We start from the raw sequence: 25,465 nt of genomic DNA, 5'->3' as shown, positions 1-25,465 counted from the left end.
GCTGGTTCATAGGACCCAGTCATGAGGTGGCTGACTGCAGAACCTTGGGGTGCCCTGGGTTCAGCTTACTGGTGGGCAGAATCAGGGTCCAGGAGACCTCAGTCTATTGTGTGTCCACTGGTGGGTGAAGGAAGGTTCTGGGGCTAGTCCTGGACTACTGGTGGGCAGAGATGTTTCCTGGGGTCTGGTTGCAGGGCGCAGAGGTCCTAGAGGTGGTGTCAGATTGCTGGTGGGTGGGCCGATTCCTAACACAGTTGGTTGTGGGGTCTGGGGTATCCTGAAGTGCATGTCGGCCTGCTAGTGGGCAGGCCAGGGCCCAGCCATTCCCAGGGCAGGATATGGCCTCCTAGTGGGTGGGCTGGTTCTGCAGGCTGCAAGGCTGTGGTTTTCTTGTGGCTGGTGTCTGCCTGCTGGTGGGCAAAGCTGGGTCTGACGCTAGACCAGGTTCTCTGGTGGGCAGGGCCACGGTCCAGCAGGTCCCAGGGCAGGGTCTGACTTGCTATTGGGCAGGCCATGTCTGCAGACTGGGGGGCTGTGGTTTTCTTATGGCTGCTCTTTGCCCACTGGTGGGTAAAAATGGGCTGAGGCTAGAGCAGGATCCTTGGAGGGTGGGGCTGGGTACAAGGGATTATGGGGCTGGGGCCTGTCCACTGGTAGGTGCAGCTGGTTCCCAGTGCCTCAGGTCTAGTGCCTGCACCCTGGTGTATGGGGCCAGGTCCTGGGCCCTCTGGTGGGCAGGGCCATGTCCAGGTGTGGCTGTGGGCTCAGGGGTTCTTAAGGCAGCCTGTCTGCTTGTGGGTAGGGCTGTGTCCTTTCCCAGTTAGTTGCCTGGCCTGAGGCCTCCCAGTACTGATGTCTACAGACTGTTGAACCAGGGCATCACTGCATCCTGGGACTAATAAGCTAGAGGGAGGATTCTAAAATGGCGCTTGCCAGCACCAGTGTCCACATGGCAGAATGAGCTCCCCAGATGGCTGCCACCACTGTGTATGTCCCCAGGGTGAGCTCCAGTTGCATCCTGCTTCTCCAGGAGACTTCAAGATCAGCAGATGGGTCTCATCCAGGCTCACACCAAATTACTGCATCTGCCCTGGGTCCCGGAGTGTGAGATATTCGTGTGTTTTACGAGTGGGGTCTCTATCTCCCCCAGCCCTCTGGGACTCTCTAAAGTAAGCCCTGCTGGCCCTCAAAGCCAGATGCTCTGGAGGCTCATCTTCCCAGTGCAGAAGCCCTGGTCTGGGGAGCTCAGTGTAGGGCTTGGACCTCTCACTTCTTTGGGAGAACCTCTGCAATTGTCATTTTTCTCCTGTTTGTGGGTTGCCCACCCAAGGGTATGGGACTTGACTATGTTGCAACTCCATCCCTCCTACCCATCTCATTGTGGTTCCTTCTTTATATCCTTAGGCATAGAAGACCATTTCTGTTAGCTTCTGGTCCTTTTCATCAATGGCTGTTCCGTAAATAATTGTGATTTTGGTGTGCCTGTGAGAGGGGGTGAGCTTAGGGTCTTTCTACTCTACCATCTTGGCCAATCCCCGGTCTTGAATGGATGTCTTTATGTGGGAGCATCCATATGTAGACTGGGTGTACCCAGTGTCTTTGGGGTGATGGCTGGATCTGATGTGGATGGCAGCCACGTCTTTCCTCAGGGTGTGCTGGCCACTAAGATGAGGGTGTGGCTGGTGTTGGATTAGCTAGAGCCTCCAGCAGAGTGTGAGGCAGGACTTCCCCTCTGCTCAGTGGCCACCGTCACTCTGTTGGGGGTGGGGCCTGCTGCCTAGTTGCTGGAGCAGAAGCCCTGAGGGTCCAGCTTGAGCTGGCTCCTTTCCCTTTAAGTGTGTGTTTCCCTTCTCCCCACACTGGGGCCTTGCCCTGAAGGAAGGGAGTGCTGAAGTACACGGGGCTTGTGCCCTTATAGAGGTCCGGTGCTCCTCCTGTGTAGGCGTCTGCAGCTCCACTCAGCTGCAGCCCAAGGTCACATCTTTTCCCCGTTATGGTTGGCCCAGATCCAGTGCAAGGTTGTGGCATAGAGTGGTCAGGGCTGGAGCCTTCCCTAGGCTGGGACTGGGGATCACAGTGTTTTGGTTCAGGAATTGAAGCTCTGCGCAGCTGTCGGAAGTTGGGCTGCTTCTGTAGTGCTATTTGAGTAAGTGCGACAGTGGCTGCCACCGCCCACCTAGACCACACCCCAGGCCCCCCGAGCCACCTCTGCAACCCTACATGGAGTCTTTTCCCAAGACCTGACTGCCCTAGATCCCGTGCCAGGCTGTGGCATGGAAGAGCGGCACTGGGGGGGTTCTCTCGGCTCGCATTGGGGGGTGCGGTGCGGCGGCAGCTGCTAGGCAAACCTCTCTCCACCCTGTCTGGGGGTGAGCCTGCACCTGTGCCCTCCTCCCAAGTGGAGTCTAGGCTTCCTCAGCCTTTCTATCTGTCCCAGCACTTCTCCTCCCTGCAGGACCCCTCGTCCCCTCCGGGGACACTCTGTCTGTGGCTCAACCCGCTCACTCCCCACCCATGCGATCTCCCTTTTCCTCTTAGTCCCCTCCCCGGGGCACAGGTCCTGACCAAGTGCTTTCCTTCTGTCCTACCTGATTACGTGGGAATCTTTCTTGCAGCCTTGGTCGTTTAGGAGTTCTTCTGCCAATTTCCAGTTAGTTTTCCATGAGAACTGTTCTGCATGTAGATGTGGTTTTGATGTGTTTGTGGGGTCAGCTGAGCTCCACATCCTCTTACTCTACCATCTGGATCCCCCTCCTGAAGCACTAGCCTAGGTCCTCATATTTCTAAAACTTCATCTCATGGGTTTAATCTTTGGTCTGGCCCATCCTTGCACCCCCAGCCTCGTTCTGCACCAGCCACCCTTTCCCTCTGCTTTTAGTCACACTAGCCTTCTTTAAATCCTTCCAACAGGCATTCCTCCTCTTTGCTGTGAGACCTTTCACACATTCTTCTCTTTGTATGGAACATTTCCTCTCTGCATTAGAGTAAGTTTAATACTAGCTGCTGCGACAAACTTAAAAATGTCAATGACTGAACACACAAGTTTATTTCTTGCTTTTACAAAATCTATTGTGGATATTCCTGGTTGGTAGGTGGCCTTCCACATGATCCTTTAGAGAGCCAGGTCCCTTCTGGCTATGGCTCTGTCATCCCATGGGACCTTAAGAGTACTTTATTGGATCCTATGCAACTGGTGGATAGATGATTGAGTGAGGGGAGGGTGGTGAGAGATGTAGAGGATCCTACAGGAGGTTTTGAATGGGCTGTACCTGGAAACGGCATTTATCACTTCCACCCAGGTGCATTGGCTAGAACTGAGTCATATGCCCAAATCTAGCTGCCTAGGAGGCAGGAAGAAACAGTCTAGCTGTGTGCCCAGAAAGTAGAGGGAATGGCTTCGGTTAACCCAGAGATTTCTTTGACACATACTACGTCCCCCGCTGCATTCACTGATTACCTCCTGCCCGTCCTTCAGATCTCAGGGACGCCTTCTCTTACCTCTGTGACTAGGTCAAATCACCCTAGTCCTTCATGCGCCTCTCTTTTGTGGCAGTAATCACTGTTGTAAATTCATGTTCCTTTGTGTTACTGTTTCTTCTGTGCTTGTTTCCCACTAGGTACTGTTCCTCGGGGATAGGAATTGTATCTGTTTTGCTCAGTCCCAACCCAGTGCTTGGTACATGTAGTCATTCAGTAAATATTTGTTGACTGAAGGAACCAAAATGAAAGAAAATGAATAGGTAATTGCCCCGTGAGCACCTACTGCTACCCAGTGTGGCTCCAGAGGAAGTCAGATTGAAATACCATCCCACTCCCAGCCCTTAGTGCTATCTGTGGGTCACAAATCTGACTCAATACCTTTCAGTGTGTCTAGGCATCCGAAAGGCCACTGCCCAGCTCCTGGCCCCTCTGATACTATTTCATTGCTTATAGACACCCTGCCCAAGGTTGTCCCCAGATGTTCCAGCCACTCTTCTCAACAAGGACTGTGTATTTTTCTTGCCCTTCAGAGGCTGGCCTCATAGGGGTAGTGTGGCGTCGGGGCCCCAGACAGCCACAAGGTCTCCCTTACCCCACTGGCTCTGCTTATCCCTTAGATGCGTGTGTCCCCCTGACCTCCTGTTCCCTATCCCTCCCCAGAACAGGCTTTAGTGAAAGAGACTATCAGTGCTGTTGACAGACTGACCGGGTGTGTAGAGGTTGCACTGAGGAAGGTGAAGTGTCAGACAAAATATATCCTGAAGGCAAAGTCCACGCCTTGCCAAATTTCTAGCCTCCTTGGGAGACAAGTACTAAATGTATTTGTTCTATTATTTTGTCACCAGCATCCTTAATATTTGGTATAAGCTACTTATCCAGTGTGGAGAAGGGAAAAAATTCTTACCTTTCAAATGTGAAACAGATGGTGGAATTTTGAACAGGAGGGGCAAAGGCATTCTGAGAGTGAACAGGTGGGGCTGCAGGATAAGACACTGCCCAGCAGTAAGTCCTGTCCCTAGCAGCCTAACCCCTCCAGCCCCACCCTCGCCCCAGACCTAGCAAGCATGCAGCCCTGCATTGTGGGGCCTTGAAGCATTTGGGCAGAGGTGAGGGCGGTGTTGATCTGATGCTCTCCCGCATTCCTTACAGATTGCAAAGGAAGATGCCATTCTGCCGGTAGCTCTCTTCCCATCTCTCTGCAAGCTCATCTTTCATAACAACCCTCTGGTGGCCCATACACGAGGTATGGTACGCACAAACCTGCCCCCTGAACCCAGTCTCCAAGAAGCAATGTGGGCCTCCTCATCCCTACCTCAGGGCTAAGCCCTGCTCTGTGTCGTGGGTGGACAAGGTTCATAGTGCATTGGGGGCTGTAGAAAACAACAGAGACCTCTGAGCACATGCTCTGCACTAACTCATCCTGACAGCAGACCTGTGAAGTGGGCATTTTTGTCCCCGTGCACAGTAGATGAAACTGAGGATCAGAGAGGGTCACAATCTACCCAAGGTCACACAGCAACAAAGAGGCAGTGCTGGGAATGGAGTACAGAATTATCTAGATCCTGCATGGGCTCTATAATGACACTTTGCTTTGTGGGACAGGTCTGTTGTGACCTCACTCCCCACTTCCCAGTTAGGGAGGAGTGGGAGGCCGAACTGCTGAGCCCTCCCCACCCAGAGCACGCTGAATGCAGTAGATGCTCTGTCAGTACTGGAACCCACTGTCCAAGATGCAGCAGCTGGAGGCATTTTAGAATCCTGGGCCCTGGAGTGACACTAGGGTATTCTAATCTCTACTCTACACTGTCTTCATTGCCTTGGACAAATTCCTTAACCTCTCTGTGCCTCAGTTTCCTCACCTGTCAAATGGGCATAATATAGGTACCTACCTCCTAGAGCTCGTGCGAGAATTAAGTAAGTTTATACATGTACATGAACAGTGCCTGGCACACAGAAGCCCCCAGTAAAATGTTAGCTAATAGTAATCTTATTTTCCCACCATGGCTCCAGGGGTCCCTCCACTGCTAAAAAGCTTCCTCCAGGAGCAGCTGGGAATCCACTTAATTCGAAGGAAGATGGTAAAGGCTAAGCGTCACATTTTGATGCCTCGGAAGGACTCTCGGAAGGTAAGCCTTCAAAGGCAGGACCCTCCAAGCCCAGGGGGAGTGGAGCCTATTTTAATGCCTGCAGACCAACCTGACAGCAGAGCTGCTCCCTCCCACAATATCTGGGATCCCTCTGTTAGGTTTGTAGCCGCAGTTTTGTCTTCTCCTTCCCTCGCTCTCTTACATACAGATATACCCAGGAGAGACAAGACAGCCAGTCAGAGACCCAAAAGTCAGAGTAGGGAGGAGCCGGGGAGGGCATTGAGTCTGACCCCCTAATTTTACAGAGAAACTGAGGTCCAGAGAAGACACTGTGGAGAAGTGGAGAGAAATCAGTCAGAAGACCCGGGTGAGAGTCTGGCTCCATCATTTTTCTAGCTGCCTGAACTTGGGCAAGATTTCCACTCTCTGAGCTTCAGCTTCTCAACTCTAAAACCTCTCAGAGCTGCTGAGAGGACTGGATGAAGCAACAGATATAAAAACACTTTATAAACTCCCCAAACCCCTACGAATGCAGGTTATAGTCACCTGTGGTAATCGTGAATGGCTGCACCAGGCCTAGAATACACATCTCCTGCCTGAATCTTAGGAAGCGTTTCCTACCGTTGAGAGCAGTCTGCTCCCTCAGTACCTCCCCCAGCTAGTGGTCTTAGATTGGCCTTCTGGGATGCCGTAAAGTAAGTCAAATCCCTCTTTCATCTGAAGGATTTCAGAAATTTCTGTGAAATGCTGCTCCCTCCTGAACTTCAATCTTCCTATAGCCAAAAGCTGGACTTGGCATTGCTGGTCCCGAAAGTTAATTAGTTATTCCCTGCCCAATGCCGCCCCCCGCAACCCCAGTCTGCTTCTGTACAGCCAAGCTCTTGTCTTGAGCCCTCAGAGGACCAGAGCAGCATGTAAAACCAGAAATAGAAATTCAGAGGGTTTCCATCATCTTTCCCCTTGTCTGTTGCCTCCTCTAAGGATCCTGCTACTTCCCTTCCCATCAGCCAGCTGGGAAAGGGCACAATCAGTGAGCCGGATGCTAAGTACATAATCCTGTCTCCCACGTACAGAACACCCATGCTGAGAACTTGCACACAGCTACCCTGTAACCCTCACCATGGACAAGGAAACAGGCTCAGAGAGGTGAAATAACTTATTTGTTAAAAGGTAGTGTTGGGGTCCAGGGGCACCGTTACAGTTCCAACTAGTAGAGGATAAACACCAAGTATCAGTGGCCGAATGAGAAGCACATCAATGCTTTGTGAATCTAGGCAAACACCATCTAACCTCCAATGCAGGCTAGACTGGAGAGTGTTGTGTGGCCTGCAGGCAGGCTGGAGATGCCTACATGTTCCCTGTGTGCTCCCAGAGATGGGCTGGATGTACAGCCTTTTACTCACTCAGTTACATAGACCAAGATTGCTGGCCCTCCCTCATACTAGGCATAGACAAGACAGGGGGAAAATGGAGACCCACCCAACGTGTAACCAAAAAATTGTATGAGGCCTCTATGTGTGAGAACACAAATGGAAGATAAAATGGCCTGCCCTTGATGCGCAGCAGTCCAGCCCATCTGGGACACAGGGTCCAATGACTCTCAACCTCTGACCAATCAGATTATCCAGTCTTCCCTCAGGAAAGTGGTGGTGGGATAGAGAAAGAGCGTCCCCAGCACTCCTCCAGCACAGACCTGTGAGAGGGAGGAATAAATGTGGCCCCTTCTCCACCAGCCGGCAAATGACGGCACTTGGTGTTTTGGACACTGAGGCATGAGTTCTGAAAAAAGACTCTGGGTCCCTCAGGCTTCAAGTCTAAACACTGAGATTTTACATATTTCAAAAAGGAAATATTTTCTTAAAAAGAATCCTATTTTATAAAATCCTATTTTGTAAATCCTATAAATCCTATTACATAAAAGTCATCCGTCACACTCCCTAGTTTGTTAGGTACATTTGTGCGCACCATCTCATTTGGGAGAACTCTGCAAGATAGGCAGGCAGGGACTATTCTCCCATTTTGTAAGCTCAAATGATAGACTGCGCTTGAGATCTTTCCACTGCACTGCATAGCCTGTCAAAGTACAGATAGATATAAGTGGACCAAATACCTTTGACAAAGAATAAAAACAATTCACTGTATAACTAGGGAGGGGAAGCAGAACTAGGCCCAGATGAGGGAAACTGGGCCCATGGCTGTCTCCTGGCAGATGACGCAGAGGAGGAGGGTGACAGGCTTTTGCTAACTAAGGAAGCTGAGCAGTTCAGTGAGAAAGAAGTTATTGCCTTGGGTCTAAACCCTGAGATTTGCCTTACATAGGGGTCTTTATATGAGGTGCAGGGACTAGCACCCTGAAAGGGGCCTGGTGCTGCTGCCTTCCGGAGAACGTGGGCCCACCTCCCCCAGGCCCTCCTAGGAGTCCCCGAGGGGAGTCAAGGGCACTGTGGGACACCTTGATCAGAGGAATGAGGCTGCTGTAGGCCAGAGTGATATGGTCAGGCATCTAGAATGAGGCCTGGAGCCTCTGCCACTGAACAACTCTGTGACCTTGGACAAGTCATTTTACCTCTCTGAGCCCCAGTTTCCTTATTTATAAAATGAGGACACTTATTCACTGGGTAGTTTGAGGTGTAAATAAAACTACATGTCATGTATGGGGTACATCGTAGATGCCCAATAAGTGTGATTTTGCCCCCTCCCTCCCCCTATGAGACCTCACCCAGTGCTTTGACCACTATACCAGTTAGCCTTAGGCTGGTGATATCCAGGAGGAGAGATTCTGATTAGGAAGCAAACCAATTCAGCCCTTCTTCCATGACAGGTGAAAACCCAAGTCCCAAAGGTGCCAAAGCAGCCTCTGATTCTCCATCACCCACCCATGACCACCATGACCACAATCAAGTCTTCCTCAAAGGAGATGCTAGAAGCAGAGGCAGAGTTGACTAAAGAGCTGCCCACCACCAAGACCATTTCTGTGGAGCGAAAGATGCCCATCGAGGGCCCGGAGGGCCTTCTCCTCTCCCACCGGGCCTTCGTGCCACTGCCTCCCATCTGCTCCGACTCCACTGTGCATAGTGAGGACACATCCCGCCGGAGCAACGCTGCTGGCCGCCTCAGCCCAGACCACCCGTCAGATGAGGACACCAAGAGCACAGAGTCCATCTTCTTGACCCAGGTACCTGGACCCACCTGCCCCTGCGCACTTGTTCCCAGCTCCCATGTGTTCCTGTCCAACCCTTAGACGGCTGGACTACTGTAGGCAGCTGGAACTAGGCACAAGGCAGTTCTGGAAACCAGAAAGCACCCTTGGCAGAGCCTGCAAGCCCCTTCTGGGAGTTCCACTGATCCAAGGCTACTGGTAGGGACAGCCATGGGGACAAGTCATGGTCCTGTGGCACAGACAACATCTGGGATTTGGCTGGGGCGTTGGTCAGACCAGTTTCTTGGAAGGGTTTGCTGCTGCCTCTTCCTATCTGCATAAGGTCACCTCACTTCTGATGCTGCATCTGAATCCTGGGAGCACAGATGAATGAGACATGGGTCCTGCCCTCAGGGTGTCCTCAGTCTAATAGGGGAGATGGACAGGAACAATGCATGCAGTCAGTGCTGAGACTGAGGAAAACTCAGGGGCTGGGAGCCTAGAGGAAGGAGGGATACCTTTGTCCTAGACCAGGAGGGCTTCCTAAAAGCAGTTCAAATGAGCTGAGCTTTGCAGGCTGAGTAGGAGTTAACAAGGTGAAGAGCTGGGCAGCAAGGACACTGTAGGCAGAGTGAGCAGCATGAAGCAGGGTACAGAGGAAGGAAATTAAAATGGTACATACAGAACGATGAATGATTCAGTGTAAATACAGTAGAAAGGTGACATGTAGGAAAAGGGAAGTTTAGGCTGGAGGAGTTGGTAGGGCCCCCTTGAACTTTATTATTGTAATATTATTATCCTCCCATCTTCCTGCCTCCAGTCTTGCCCCTCCAATCTGCCAGATCTTTCCAAGATGTATATCCACCCATAAATTATCTAACTCTCTATTCATCTCTTACGTGTTCCACACATGACTTATAGTGACATACAAATTCGTACAATATAAAAATATCTTTATGAACTAAATCAGAACCTTCTTGGAACAAAACAGAGTATAAACAAACAAGTATTTAAAAATAATTGAGATAGTTGGATAAAAGGAAGATATGCACAGGAAAGGAAATAAGTGCAAGGCCAATTCTGTCACTCAAATGTGCACATCGTGCACTGCCACTCTCATAATAGAGGTCTATTGCCAAAATGCAGTTCGAGCTTCCTAGCGGCCTAAGCAATACAGTCAATTATGAGTCACCATGACTGAAAAAAACAATCCCCCAATTGCCCAGGCTATAACCCCCAATACAATGTTGTCTTTTTCCTCCTGATCTTAGCACACAAACGTTCAGTCTTTCATCATTATGATTAACTGTGGGTTTTTCATAAATGCCCTTTATCAGGTCAAGAAAATTTCTTTCTATTCCTAGTTTGTTGAATATTTTGTCATGAAGAGGTGTTAGATTTTGCCAAGTGCTTTTTCTGTGTCTGTTGCGAAATGTGGTTTTTGTCCTTTACCTATTGATATATTACACTAATTGATTTCCAGATGTTAAATCAACCCTGCATACCTGGGATAAATCCCACTTTGACATAGCATATCATCCTTTTTATATGTTGCTGGTTCAGTTTGCTAGTATTTGGTTGGTATTTCTGTGTTATATTCATAGGGATATTGGTCTGTAGTTTTCCTTTCTTGTGATGTCTTTCCCTAGTTTGGGTTTCAGGGTAATACTGACTTCAGAGAATGAGTGTTCCCTCTTCCTCTATTTTTTTTTTTTTTTTGGAAGAGTTTATGAAGGGTTGGTGTTAATTCTTTAAATGTTTGGTAGAATTCACTACTGAAGCCATCTGATCCTTGGCTTTTCTTTGTGGGAAGTTTTTAAATTACTAATTCGATCTCTTGTTACAGGTCTACCCAGATTTTCTATTTCTTCTTTAGTCAGCCATAAGTTTTAACTAAGGGTGTAACAACATTCCTACTGGTTTCATAACCATCACAGTAACGCTAAAAAAGTGAATTCAGACAATATTCACTCACCCCTTTTAAAACTCTTCCATGGCTTGCCATTACAGTGAGGATAAAGAAAATACAAACAAAAACAAAACAAACACCCTCAGCTTGGCATTTAAAGGCCCTTACTGAGCTGGGCCCTGCTTATTGCTCCAGCTGCCTAGCTCTTTATGGTACCCTCCAACCACACCAATATTTTACTCCCCACAAATGCACTTTGCTGTGTCTTAACTTTGCATCTTTGCCCATGCTCTTCCCTGCCTGCCACAGTCCTCCTTTCTCATCGCTTGCCGCCTACCTGGGGATGGCTTTCCTGGTTCTTCCAGACTTCGCTCAGGCTAAGGCAACAACCCTCCATTGAGCTTCCTGGCCCCCCAGGCTGGTTAGGTCTTCCTGTGGGCTCACCCTGAACCCTTGTGCTCTCTCCTGTGACAGCATTTATCACAATGTATGATAATTTCTGTTTTCATGTCTGCTTCCTCTCACCCCAGTCTGGGTTCTTGCCCATAACAGGACCCAGTATGGGGACCCACACAGAACTCAGAAGTGTTAAGGGAATGCATTTTCTTTTTCTTCTGGGGCACAGGTCAGTGGGCTGTCTTCCTCCATCTTCCAGAGGGATGATACAGAGATAAAGGAGAAAGACCAAAGACTACCACCCACAGCACCCAGAGAGGTGAAGAGGACTCAGAAGAAGCTCCCATCTGCCTCCTTCCCCAGAAAGTACCATGGCTCCGAGGAGCTGCTGACAACCAAGCCTGATCCAGCCTTCACTGAGCCGAAAGGTACATGAGGAGAATGGCTCGGGGCAAGGGGCTCTTTCCATGGCCCAGAGCAAGCCAGGGCAAAGCCAAGGTGGGTGCCAAGCCTCTTTTCCGGGCCAGGGTGTCATCTTCTGTCTGAATGTCTGTCAAAGGGCCCCTGAGGGTGTTCTGGTTTGGAGCCCTACTTGTCAGGACCCCTGGCCTGGACCTTCATTGGCTTTTGGGGAATCACAGCTGTTCAGAGATTCCAGCCAGTCTGGACCCAACTGCTTTGGTTGGAAAAGTCTCTCCAGGAAGGGTGTGATGAACAAACACTCAGACTGGTCAGATTCCCAAGGTCCTCCCCAGCCCAGTTAATCTCCAAAGCGAACATCCAAAATCCTCCCTGTGTGGTTTGAGACAAGGGAGGCAGTGCCTCGTCCGGCCCCTTATTTCAGACTCTGCTGTATTAACAGAATCTGCAGTGGTGCTCAGCTGTGCTCTGTTGGGTGTCATTCTCTGCAGTGTAACCCCCTGAGGTTAATGGGTTACTTGGTGTCACTCCCTTTCACCACTCCTATGCTATTTTTCCATCAGGATCTGTGCACATAGGAAACAAGTATTCACTGAACAAATGATGGAACTTCTGGCACCACAACAGATCAGGGCAGGATATGGGAACAGTGTTTTCTTCTTGGAGGCCCTCATCTTTTTACCCAGGGCTGCTATGAAATGGGGAATGAAGAAATTGGGGGAGGCATCCAGGAGGAGGGGGATGGACCTTGACCTTGTCTTTTTGCCCTAGGAATCCAGAAGAATGCACAGGCCTTGCAGCACATGCTGAAACATCCGCTCGTGTACCGCTCCTGCAAGGCCAGGCTGGACACTCTTCAGAAACACTATGTTCCCAAGGAGAAACGGGTAAACTTCCACCACACTGTGTATGTGAACTGCCCCTCAGGACCCCACAAGTACAGAGGTGGCTGTCACCTTGGGACCTTCAAAGAGCCATGCTTTTCCCTAGTGCCCCCAAGTTCTCCCCTGCCTGTCATTGTGACTGTATGAGGAGGTGAGGCCATGAAAGTCTGAGTAGAAGACTGGGACAACACTGTGCTCTCTTACCTCCCGTCAGACCCAGAGGATCCCTATTCCACCCCCCCGGAAGACTCAAGCCCAGCTGCTGGATGACATCCTCATTCGCATGCGGGACCCCCGGAACATTACTGAGGCACCACTAGGTACGGCTCTGACCCCCAGTCCTTAGCTGCCAGGATCCAAGATCTAGAAGTTTACTCACCTGCTGGTATAGGCAAAGGGCTTGTGTTGGAGCAGGAAGGGCCCTTAGAGAGCATCTGCCCCAGACCTTCCTGTGTGCAGATGGAGAAACTGAGGCCTGAGTGAGGCAGAGAGTTGCCTAAAGTCACACAGCATGTTACCAACGGCTTGAGACAGAATCAGAAGGGGATACCTCTGGCTTTCTAGTGCCCAAACTGGAGAGACCATTTTCAGGCCCTTAACATCCTCTTCCCACCCCCTCCCACTTTCTGAGGGGCTCTGGACCCAGTCCCCGCTGCTCTGGGCTAGGTGGGACCCAGGGTGACCTTGGTGCCCCTCCCGGCTTTTCTCCCTGCAGGAGCTGTCCTGTGCCAGCGGACAGAGCAGCAGCTGGTGAACCAGAAGCAGTACCTGCAGGCCAAAAGGCTGCTGAAGGAGTTTCGTGCGCGGTACCGGCGGCTGGTGCGCTGCTCACTGCGGTCGGTGTTCGGGGCCACGGCACCACCCCAGGTCCGCCTGGCATTGAGCGAGGGCCAGCCTAAGAAGTTCGGCCACTTCCTTGAGTTCATGGATCAGTTCTGCCAGGAGCCCACGGCCAGTGACTCGAAAGGCTAGGGCTGCGCACAGGGCCATGTGCGCCGCCCCACCTGCGCCCCACACCCTCCGCAAGGGCTCCGTGCCCTTGACTGCTCCCTGGGATGGGTGCGGGCCTCCGAGCTCTGCTCAGCCTCACTCGCCGGCCGCTGTGAGTGGGGAGCTCGTCAGGACCGCCCCGCCCTGGGCCGGGCAGGAACCGGCACCTGGCCCAACAGCAATAAAGAGTGGGTGCATAGAGCAAGGTAGGCCTCATGCCTTTTTGGAGCCTAGGCCAGGTTGTCGCACTGGGGAAAGAAACCCCAGCTGATGCGCATCCCTAGAGTCCTGTGGGAAACCTGCCTGAGTCACACAGAGTGATAACACTGTGTTATCCCACAGAGCTGGGATAAGCAGTAGGACAGAAAACAGGGTCGATGAAACAGAAACAGCACAGAATCCAAAGCTCAGAGAAGTTAACTAACTTGCCCACAGCCACTAGTGAGTGAGTGTGTGTGTGTGCGCGCGTGTGTGCGTTGGGAGCAGGGCGGGTAACAAAACTCAGGCCTCTAGGCCCCCAAAAGCCTCTAGGCTTTCTCTGTTGGGCAGCTTTTTCCACTGTCAGGGCAAATGCGGGGAGAGGGAAGAGAGAGAGGATTGGGAATTTCCTTATTAGATGGCCATGACCACAAAGTTGGGACAAGTTGAAGGGAGGGCTTACATGGAGTTTCCCAAGGTTTTCTAATCCAGGACATAAGCTGAAGTCCCATATGCAAATACAGTGGGATGTGGCTCTAAAACAGACCCTGGGACTGTGCAAGGTCAACCGGGACTCAGGTTAAGTAAGCTAGTTCTGGCCAAAGCAGCCTATGGGGTTGCCCCATTCTTATGAATGCATAGTAGTCAGCACCTGCTATAGAGGAGGGTCAGGAGAAGGCCACTGGGCTGAATTGCAGCGATGTGCATTTGGGTGTGGGTGCTGGGTGTAACCTAGTCACCTGGGCTGCTTTCCTGGAGGTGCCTGCCTGGGGAGAAGGCCTGCAGTTCCCAGGGTCCAGGAAGCAGTGGCATAAGGATTAAGGACCCACAGCAAGGCACCAACTCCCACAACCTAAGGTGCAATTAAGACGATTATAGAAATACAGTCTTGTAGCCACAGGTCTGTGGTGCAGTATCTGCTGTATTTCAAGTGCGAGACTATTAGGACACAAATGTTCGCATATTATCACACTCAACCAACCACAGTCACATACATGTGGCCAGTTACATATTTACACCAAGCTGTGGTCATACCAGACACACATATTCAAGTTCAGACGGTCACATACACGATCACATACAGTCCCATACACATATCAAGTTACAAAGTCAGTTACGTCTCACTCATTCACACAGGCACCTGGACAGATTCAGGTAATAAACACAGTGCTACCCTCAGCAGCACACATGTGCTGGGGCATGTTGCTGACTTACCACGTTGGATCTTCTAGGCCCAAAATCATCCTTCTGCTAATGTTAGGAAGGAGAATCCACCCCAACATTCACACTGTAAACCTCGCTAGGTTCAAGTTCGGGAGATTTGCAATGCTCCCTTCAGCCAGAAACACTATCAAACCATAAGCTCTCAGGCCTGAAAGGCTCCTGGGAACATCCTATCCCTGCCTCTAGGTAGGAAGCCTCTTGCAATCTCCCCAACAGATCATTCAGCTCCTGCTTGCACATCTAGTGACAGGGCGCTCATTCCCTACAAAGGCTGTCCCTTCCTTTGTTGGGAAAACTATTGGATGGCTCTAGCCATTGGACTAAGCATCAGCCTAAGGTCCCTCAGTAGTCCTAACTCTGCTTTTGGGCCCAGAGTATATCTGCTCTCTCTGCCCCGCCAGGCTGGCCCTTTACCGATATGAGACTATCCTGAAGAGGATATACCTATCTAGGCCAGATGCTCTTAACTTTCTCTGTTATTCCACATGGGATACCATCTGAATAAACTGGTTCTCCTATCATTCTGAATGCCGAAGCAAGACATTCCAACACAGGGCATCTCCCAGAGCAAAGATAGCCCCAAACTCAAACACACGTAGTCTAAGCTCAGCTCAGATTTGCCTGAGATTGCTCTCCAGAGATAAGACTGACTAGAAACAGAACATTCATGAGTTTGCTTTACTGTATTCTCAACTTGGGCCTCTCCTCAACCTGGCAAGCCTGCACTGAAGAATGCACTTTGGTATTGTTTAAACAACACATCATCCCATTTGATCCCTTAGCAGAAGCATCCCTGACAGGGCACGCCTGTTCTGAGTCCTCTGTCTTTGTCAAAAAGCTCCTTGTGATGAGCTGGAGGGGAGGCAGCCAGCAATGGCAGTGCCAAGGGTCTGGGCCCCTTCTGCAATCTAATGCAGACAGCAGGTTGAATGAAACCAAAATCCAAACCATTTTCTATTTCTAGGCTGGAGGGGATAAGGCCCTAAGGACAGCTGTTTATACGAAGAACTAAGAGTAAATAGTACATCAGTCACACACAGACAAAAAAATCCATTAGTTGGCATTTAAGATAATCATTTTCCTTTACATAGTTACCCATTCTCATTAGGACTTGAAGGTTCTGCTGGAGGTTAAGGGTTGAACCCACTGAGGGAAAGCCCTGCTCCAACAAGGGAGAATCTGCTGCCGCCGTCTGGAGCCGGGCCCCAAAGCTGCTCCTGAGCTCTCATGGCTTGATCTTTGAGGAGTACATTCCCTGTTTCTACCCCTTATTAAATGAGAGGAAAGGAAGAAGAACAAGCCTGGCCTTACCCTGGCTTTGTCCAACTAGTTCTTAAGACACCAGAAAAGGTAGAAAGGGAGCCTGCCCCCGGTTTGAGGTTCCCTCCCACAATTACTGAGACAAGGCATTAAGGAAGCATTTTCTCACAAAGCAAAATGTGTAAATATTTTTCTTAGGAAAAAAAAATACTGATAATACATAGAACAATGTGCACATTCAGTCTTGGCACTTTTCCTTCATCCAATTTAACCAATTTCTAAACTGGTGACTTCTGTATATATTCACTGTGGATAACGTGTAAAGATGCATTTCTGGATCATCTTTAGAGCAAAGTCTATTCAGCATCCTCTTTTCCTAGAATCCCACCCCCACCCCTCCAAAAAAAAAAAAAGACCTGCTTTCTCATTGAGTCACAAGAATTTATAAACAGCTATACTCACTTCTAAAAGCCAAGTCAAAAGACCAATCTGGGTTGATAAGGAAAAGGCTGGCTGAGAAAAATTAAGTCCCTAAGGAGTTCTTGATTTTCAAAGAAAAGTGAAGGGTTGGTTGGGTTCTAATCCTTGGTAGTTAAAATAACAGCTATTCCAATCACTTACCAAGATTTCACATTCACATTACTCTCACTGTGGGGGTTTTCCCTGCCTGGGTGTGTATTCAGGGGATCTGGGTACATTTTAATTCTAACTGAAAAAAGCAGGAAGAAAAAACTTAAAACAATCATTCGGGTGTCCCCCTCATTAGCAGATTGTGTGTGTGTAACTTAGAGGACTATTCATTCAGACCCTAGACAACTACAGTACAAATATGACACAGGGCACTGAACCTCAAGTTCCTCATTTCTTAAAAAAAAAAGGGCATCAGGGGGTATAGTTTGACTTGGATAATTTCCATGCCCATTCCAGCTACATAACATTTTATGATTATGATCCAGCCTTCATTTTTCTTCCCTTCCTCACCTGCTTGCCTTCCATCTCAATGGAAAGCCACGCAGGAAAAAGGAAAGGAATCCCAAGTTGCTGCCAGCTCTGGTGAGAGGTCTGGTTGGGGAAGAGGTTAGTAGGTTACTAAGTTGAGAGTGAGCCTCCTCTGATCATGTCAGTGATCCACAACCTTCCTCATTTCTTGGGGCTTTATGCTAAAAGCAGCTCCTAAAGAGATGCTATTGTCCTATAATCACCGGAGGAGAAAAATCATTCTCCACTGGTAAAATTACTTAAGAAATGGAGAGCAGTATTGCAATCAAATTCACAAATACTGATGGGGGTATGTAAAATGTTCAAGGGTGCTGGACAGTACCTTGAACGGGCCATCCAAGATCATCACTATGGTCTTTCGTGAAACCATTAACGAGCTCTCCAGCCACACATGCATTCAAATACATTCCAGTAGACACTGAGCTCATCAAGAGCAAGACTGTCCTTTCCATCTTTATATCCATGACTTTGCACAGGGTTGGCACAAGTTCGAAGCTCAGGAAATATCTGTCAAATGGAACAAAAAGGACAAACGGCACAGCCTTCGGTCATCAGCTTCACCAGTCAAGCACAATGGCAACTTTCCATCTTAGTTTGTCTGTTTGTAATATCATAGCAATTAATTAAGCAGCTTTAATCTCTTAAGGGCATTTTTCTTTAAGAGGAAATGAACAAAACACACAGAAAGCATTCATCACCAATGCTTCCTCCAGGCAAAAATTTAAAGATTAAATTTTAAAAAATAAATGAAGCCACTTAAAAAAGGTTTTCCTGGGAAGCTTCAGCCAAGAAGCCTTCTAAAAAGAGGCAATTACATGAAAGGGGCCAAGGGCTAGATACATAATCCCCAGATCTGACATTAACCCAACAGGCCCAGGTGACTTCTTTCAGCAGATACAATCAACGGATCACGAACATGTTCCCAAAGTATCTTTCCCACTTGATAAAAAAAGGGCTGAGAGCCCCCTTCTTAGGGCATTACATTTCTTGGATTACCCATCAGAATGACCTCTACCCTCCAACCTCTCATAACTTCCCCTTTAATAAGAAAAAACACAGAAAGCATATACACAAGGAACAGAGTTAGAAGAACATGGGAAATTTCTATGGTGAATCAAGAGTCCAGTGACTTGTGAGAAATGTTTGTTTTCTGAGATAGTGTATCTTTCATTCTAGCTCACAAACCCTCCCCATCGTTTTCATTCGTCTTTTTCTCCAAAGAATTCACGTCAACAACTCCATTTGTGACCAACTTCACAATCAAGCAACAGGAGAGGGAAATTTTCCAGAAATAAGTGTTCAGGTTTTAGTTGTTAAGTATGGGAAGCATCCTAAAATACAGATAATACCTTAGTGGTTTTACCCTCCTCCAAAGCCAAGAAGATTAAAGATTAAGCCTCCTCCCTCCTTAACCTAAACTGCTTTGTCTATATTTGAAGGACTGCTGCTCAGCTGGAAGTTTGGAAACTACAACTGTCAGTACCATTCGAGGTTCCACAGTAGGTGGTCAGTAAGCTGGATCCAGCTGTTGGAATATTTGCCTAACAAGAAATTTTCACTCTGCATCTGATGCTAAAACTTGTTGCTACTGCTAAGCAATTTCTTAAAATGAAAGTATTATTTTGGGGAAATATTTAAAATATATATCTTTTCTATTAAAAATATTTATCTTTTTTCCAAAAACAAAAATCAGTTCCAACTGGAGTGTTTTTCAAATGATTGAAGATATAGAAAAAGGTGACAAGTGGAAAAATAAGTGTCTTTGCTACTACCAATGAGACTAGCCTTACAATAACATTTACTAAGATCGAAAAGGAACTCCATGAAATGGCAGTAACTGATGTCTTCTCTGAGGGCATTTAGTAAGTCACCCTCCCTGTCTCTACAAACCAGTGCCAGCTCTTCTATCTTGGGCACCAATATGCCCTCCAGCAGCCTTTGGAGGGCGTATGTTGCTGGTAGGACCTAAAACTGAAGTGGTATGAATATAAAGTACTGATGTATATTTTCTAAACAAACATCTGCACGTGTGCACGCACAAACACACAGAACACAGAATACATACATTCAGGTAAGTGACACTCCCCACCAAAGTAGTCACTGAGGAGGTTCCACATATCTCAGTGATTGCCAAAATACTTCAGACATCTCTGGAACTCCTCTTTGGGAACTGTTTATGAGCTGCCCAAGAAAACTGCTCTGACTGCTTTACAGATGCACCTCATTTCTGACTCCAAGCCCTAGGTAACCTACCTTCTCTTCCAGAAGCTTCAAATAGCTTCTGACTAGTTTCAAACTAAAATTCTCTTTCCTATAACCCCAAAGATGAAAGATTTGCCGAGAAGAAGGGAGGCAAATCTGAGAAGAAGCAAAAGTAGGTGATATAGTAAATCCTTTGCGATCTTGATAAGTGAGTCGTTCTGGATCTTAGCTTCTGCCTTAGTAAGAGGAGGAAGTTGGAATAGATGACCATTAACGTCCTTTGCAGTTCGAACATTAGATGTCTAGATGTCTCTAGACTTTGAGGACAGTTCCAGAGATGTTTTCACCAATGGCAACATCATTGGAAAAACTATGCAGCATCCTGCTGAGGCCACCTGAGGGGAACAACATACATTGGGATATATAAGATCTGAAAGGTTTGTTAAAATGCCAGTCACATGACTTTATAGTAACAGCTCATACATGCACAGGGAATGCCAGGCCACCTGAGATTCCCTAAAATCGTATCTTAATCCCTACTTTCAATGAGCCCAGATGGGCAGAAGCACCAAGCACCACCAGAGATGCAAAAGACACATGGTGTCAGCTGCTAAGGAAAATAAACCCCAAAGGTCCATGGGACTGAATTTACCAGCTGTATCCAGCTAGATTCCTTGTTTCCACAGTAGGGAGTTTCAGTACTGTTCTTGCCTGACTTCTGGGCAAATTTTCTGGATTTTAGATCAACACTGCAGATAACTCTTGGCCATATGGAGAGTAACAATGAAGTCCAATTGTAGTTTATCTAACAGAGTGGAACCCCAGGAAAACAGAAGGCTGTACACTGTAGGGATGGGGATAATTGCACAGTATATGTTTACACTTCCAGTCAATCTCAATTATCTGCATGTGGGTTTTGCACAATCAGCATTCAAAGCCCAGCTTGCTTTCTCTAGGCTCCCCTGGTACGTCCTTGGATCGCTGTCCATTATGGCAACCTCTTTAAGTGTGGAAAATCCATGGGATTTGTCGTTGGGAGACCCAGCAGTCAGTCTGGGCTATGCCCTTAGTAGTTGAGAGAAACTGAACATCTGCACTGCAGTTTCATCATCTAAAAATGGGACTAATACCACTTACATGTTAGGTCTCCTGAAAAGACCAAATTAAACAATGACTATGAATGTGGTCTGTCAACTATATAGCATTAATCAAATGTTATTTTTTAAACAAGGAATGTAAATTAACTTTTGTAGAAGCATAAAAACTGATTTAATTAGGAATATTTACTTGCGGCAAGGGTAAGAAGGGGGAACATAATCTTTATGGATCTGCCAAAGAACTACACTGTTCCACTTCTTTGAAAAAAGATGGAACTAATTTTTATCTGCATGGCTGATTTAAAACAACACCTGCTGAAAGAAGTCAGGAGGTCTGTCAGTTTGAGAAGGTGTCCCCTTTTCCTCTACCATTTCTAACCCCGGCCATTGTGCTCCTGAATCTCACCCCAAGCAGGGGCTGCCAGATTTGGCCCAGACGCCCTAAGGGGTGGGTCACTTAGGGGGTGAGGAGCGCTTCTGGCCCGGGTCACAGGGGGGCAGAGATGCAGCTTCCTTGGCTATATATACTACAAAGGCCCGAGACCTCTCAGAATCATGCTAGACAGTGTTTTGCCATTAAAAGAAACCCAAAGTGAGAACATTCATTTCTTCAGGGTAAATGATCAAGCCCAAAGACCTCTGAAAAATAGGTAACGCTGCTCGTCGGGTGCTACTTGGCCCCAGCCATGCTACTGGACCGCAAGAGGTACTGATCCATGCTTCCTTTTCGCCGACTCACAGTCCGCCTCTCATTGTCAAACATGCGCTGCAGCTGCAGAGCGAGCTGCCGGTCCTCTTCCTCTTGCTGCAATTTCTGCTCCATCTCTCGCAGTACTGGGTCTGCTGGGGCCAGACCCACCTCACCACTGCTTTGTCGCAGTTTCTTAAGGGAGCCATTTTGTTCCAAGTGCTTGGTCTTACAGCGTCTTTTCCTGCCCCGACGCAAGGAAGGAAGTGGCTCCTCACCTAGGCTGTCTGCCAGAACACCATTAGGCAGATCAAAATGATTCACTGTCTTCAGCTGTTTCTTTGTTTTGAGGACCCCGCCCAAAACACTGTTTTTAGGTAGCACTGAACTAACTGCTGAGATTTTCATAGCTGTTGTTATACAGGTTTTATCTAACTTGGCATCTGGGGATGACCCTGACCCTTCAAACTGCTCTCTCTCCAAAGAAGTCCCACTGGCTCCCACTTTGAGTTCTGAAGAACAGCAGGTTTCTAATGGGATCTCAGTGCTCCTTTTACTGTCACTGCCCTGCTCTGCTTTTGTCTGGCTAACAGAGGGGAAATAATCAAGGTCAGTGGGGGTAGGTCCTGTATACTCAGAGAGTACTTGCCCACTGGAGAGTCTTGTATTTAAAGCCAGAAGTGGCTTCTCCTTGCTAGAATGGGTAACTTCAGTGACGAGTAAGTCTTCCCCTGTTTCTGGAGCCAGGGAGGTGAGGGTGGCTTTCGAAAGGGTCTTTTTGATCTGCCGCTCCTGAAAGATCTGTTCCCACTTTTTGAGGATCCGTGGACTGGCCTCATAAGAAGTCTGCTTCTGCAGGCTTCTGTTTAGGTTGCGGGGTGTTGATTTGATGATGAGGGGACTCAGTACACGGCCATCAGGGAGTCTCTTGGGAGGAGTACATGGTGAGCAGACAATGGGCTTGAAATGGTTTAGTTCTTCGGAGATGCTGTCGTTGCTCTCAGGGCTGATGGAGCGCTCTGGCTTATGCAGGGAAGCCAAGGATGAGAGGGAGCTGAAGGGCAGACGCTTTTCAATGGTTAAGTCAGGGGCTGAGAGGCAGCGGTTGTTTTGGGTGGACAAGAGGACACCAATGATAGGGTTGGAGGCTGGGGTCATGGTTGTGACCTGAAAGAGATTTAAAAGATTACAGATACATACATATATATACATATTTTTTTTTCTTCGTAATTCCTTCTTGATGGTAGAGGGATAGAGAGGAAAAGGGTAAGAAAAGGGATAAAGGGTCATATGAGCCTAAGAAATGTGGAAAATCCCTAACCTAGAATGCACCCACCATTTGCAGAAATTCCTACATACTTGAAACAATTAATGAAATTGAAAATTCTGGGTAAAAAAAACTCATCCAGAACTTTTAAGAAGGTTCTTCTAGTGGCCCTCATTCCACTCGTCTGGCTACTAATTCAAACTCTCTTCCTTCACATCTATTTTATAAAATTCTCCAACATAATTAGTATGCCTAGGACCCATTCTGCCTCTTCTCATCTGGAACAGTTTCTCCTGTGGCCGTGCGCAGGATGGGACTGGAGAGCCCCGGAAGCCTGTGTCTGAGGTCTACCTTGGCTTTGCTGGTTGGGGCTGCTCTCAGTCTGCCCTTCACTCTGTCCTGACCAGTGTCACTGCAGCTCTGACTCCTTTCCATCTTGGAATTTAGGTTCCTAAAAGAGAATAAATAAAAGACAAGTAGTTAAAAGTAGCCCATGATTGCTAAGGAAAAAGAATGACAATCTCTTCTGTGCTTTCAAAGCCACACAGCTACAATAGAAAGTGAATTCATTTATTAACAAAATACATTCTAAGAACAAATCCTGTCCAAAGAGAGAGGGAGTTCTCCAGAGAGGACATCTGGTTTAAGCCTTTGTTTCCAAACTCAGATCCTGCCTAAGTAACGCAAGACCAATGGCTATTTCACTCATGCTTAGAGAGATGTAGGGACACCTCACCTTCCTTAATAGGGTGGATACAGTATTAAATCACCTTTACAAACAATACATTTTTTTCCTTTGATTAGGCCCAAACCTCTCCTCAAGCAATCTAAATCAGCCATGAAACAAGTATTTAAGTACTTATAAAATGCATAGCAATGCACTAGATTCCTATGCAAGGAGTAAAAATTAAATATAGTCTCTCCCTTAATCCATTACATTTGAGCTTCCAGAGGCCTACATCCTTTGGAATTAAGGTTTCAAGAACACATGACTTTTCTTTTTTTGTCTTAGGCATGCATTACATTATGACTTTACAATGCAAACCAAAAACCAAAGTACCTGTATTATAACATTAATCTTACTGTGTAAGAATTATGTACAGATGACTGTCACCTGCCCCAGAGACTGTAAGTAGGGATTCTTGACTATCTTATTACTCACCTTTGTTTTCTACTCTCCAACTCTTGCCTAATACATGTCTGGTGAGACTAATGCTTTTACAAATGTTTGCAAGAGATATTTTACCTGTGATACAACTCTACTCTATAAGCATTTAACAAACGCTTACTATATGCCAGTCACTGATGAGCATTATCTGGGCGCTGGAAATACAGAAAAGAATGAGGTACAGTCTAGGTCTTCAAGGAATCAAGAGTCCAGTGAAGCAGACAAATAATTCAATACAATACAGTGAAATGGTACAACAAAAAAATGATGCCTAAGAATGGCATAAAAGAGAGAGTTATTAATTACCTGGGATGGAGTGAGAGCAGGGTTGTAAAGCCTTCCTACGGGATATGTATTTTGAAGGATAAATAAGAATTTGCCAGAAGGCAAGATGGACACATAGCCATGTAGAGGATCCCAAACAGAAATTATTTCCTTGAGTGATTCTATTTAGCTCTGGAATGGAATAATCATATCTACTCTTTGGAGCAAAAGATTTAAAATTTTACTATGCCAGATTAGTTCAGAGAAAACTTATAAAGGAGGCAATAAGGTACATTCCCAGAGTTCCTCTCCTCTCCCTACATCTCTAGTGAAGGCCTAGCCTACCTATTCCAGCATTTCTGTGTTATTCCTCCCATTCAAACCCCTCTCATCCTATGTCTCATAGCCACATCACCTTGCTAGATGGCTCCAATTTGATGAACTAATCTATGCTATGGTATTAATAGGAGAAAATGATGGCCAACCTGTATCACATGTTTGCATTTTACCAAAAAAATTCAACACTGAACCAAAAAATAAAAATAATGTGAGAGTTGTACCATCTGGTGGGAGGTATATTTTGGAGCAAGAAGGAAACTTCAACATTACCCTATAAAGGCAGCTGCTTACAAGTCAGCTTGGTTTGTATTTTACCTAGAATAATACTGAAATTCATTTGCATTCCCAGAACTCACAAAAACTGTCAGTGGTGCAAGTTACCCAAAAGTAAACTGTACAGTATATTAAAATGCTGGGGTGAATAACATTTACTTTGGGTCAAGAGGAATGGATATAGAGCTGAAAGAGACAGCATTACTATGTCAAATATGTGACTTGTTTCGCATGATTCCATTGGAGAAACAAGTACAAACTTAAAGGAAAAGGTTTCCTGATCAACATAAGAAAGAACTTTATAACTTTCAATAGTAAGAGCAGTTCAATGATATCTGCCTTGGGAAGTACTAAGCTCCATGTCATTAGAGGTGTTCAAACTGAGGCTGGATCTACACTTTAACAAACATTCCAAAATTTAAAATTAGCTTAATATATATACTTTTCTTTTTTTTTCACGGTACGTGGGCCTCTCACTGTTGTGGCTTCTCCCGTTGCAGAGCACAGGCTCTGGATGCGCAGGCTCAGCGGCCATGGCTCACGGGCCCAGCCGCTCCGCGGCATGTTGGATCTTCCCAGACCAGGGCACGAACCCGCGTCCCCTGCATCGGCAGGCGGACTCTCAACCACTGAGCCACCAGGGAAGCCCAATGTATATACTTTTTAAAAAACAGGCTATGCATCCATTTTGTCAGCAATAACAGTCAAATTTAAAGACACTGGCGACATGCCCAAGTTATCTGATGTACAAATGACAACTACTTGTTGCTGGGGAGAACTTCTTAACATGCCCTCTAAACTCTGTTTTGGTGAAAGAAAAGGCCCAGGGAAGAAACTCACACTTGCAGCACTCAAGCACACAACAAGGACACCTAAATAGTTTCTGACAATCTAAAATCTTTTGGGTAAACCTCAGTATGGCTGAAACCATCACTGTCTCTTCCATTCATTTGATTAGCAGACTATACTGAGCACCAACTCTGTGCAAAGCACTTGAGACAGGTTGATGAAAAGATAATTTTGACCTACAGAGGCATCCAGTCACTGAAGTTCACCACAACATACCACAAAGGGGCTTTAGAGAGCAGTAATTATAGAACTAAACTCTTCAAGTGTTTTCTTTTAAAAGTTTCATAGTTTTATCTCTTACAATTAGGTATCTAAACCAGTTTGACTCAATT

The 25,465-nt window shown here is 47.2% G+C and overlaps 2 protein-coding genes across 11 annotated transcripts in view; one reads left to right on the top strand and one right to left on the bottom strand.

Moving 5' to 3' along the window:
* Positions 1-16,369, top strand: part of XRRA1 (X-ray radiation resistance associated 1) — a 102,915-nt gene extending 86,546 nt beyond the window's left edge. For 6 of the 8 annotated variants that reach the window (XM_060303691.1, XM_030836073.2, XM_060303692.1 and 3 more), the window contains 7 exons: positions 4,630-4,723; positions 5,491-5,606; positions 8,389-8,742; positions 11,241-11,439; positions 12,203-12,318; positions 12,530-12,635; positions 13,031-16,369. In XM_060303691.1, the coding sequence (XP_060159674.1) occupies positions 4,630-4,723; positions 5,491-5,606; positions 8,389-8,742; positions 11,241-11,439; positions 12,203-12,318; positions 12,530-12,635; positions 13,031-13,287 (1,242 nt within the window). In that variant the 3' untranslated portion in view covers positions 13,288-16,369. Of the gene's footprint in view, positions 1-4,629; positions 4,724-5,490; positions 5,607-8,388; positions 8,743-11,240; positions 11,510-12,202; positions 12,319-12,529; positions 12,636-13,030 lie in introns of those variants that run through there. The other 2 variants (XM_060303690.1, XR_009564916.1) reach the window with 2 other exon arrangements.
* Positions 16,370-17,413: 1,044 nt separating this feature from the next.
* The window catches only part of RNF169 (ring finger protein 169), an 86,191-nt gene continuing 78,139 nt past the window's right edge, over positions 17,414-25,465 (bottom strand). The window contains exons 5-7 of one of the 3 annotated variants that reach the window (XR_009564917.1): positions 22,592-22,691; positions 19,240-22,140; positions 17,414-17,493 (exon numbers count right to left, since the gene is read on the bottom strand). Coding sequence is in view for 1 of the 3 variants with exons in the window: in XM_030836078.2 (XP_030691938.1) it covers positions 20,956-22,140; positions 22,592-22,691 (1,285 nt within the window). In the remaining 2 variants the exon portion in view is untranslated. Of the gene's footprint in view, positions 22,141-22,591; positions 22,692-25,465 lie in introns of all 3 variants that reach the window. The other 2 variants (XR_009564918.1, XM_030836078.2) reach the window with 2 other exon arrangements.

This window comes from Globicephala melas, chromosome 8 (genome assembly GCF_963455315.2).
Source record: "Globicephala melas chromosome 8, mGloMel1.2, whole genome shotgun sequence".
NCBI lineage: Eukaryota > Metazoa > Chordata > Mammalia > Artiodactyla > Delphinidae > Globicephala > Globicephala melas.
Note: the sequence above shows the minus strand (reverse complement) of the source record. Positions and strands in the feature narration are given on the sequence as shown.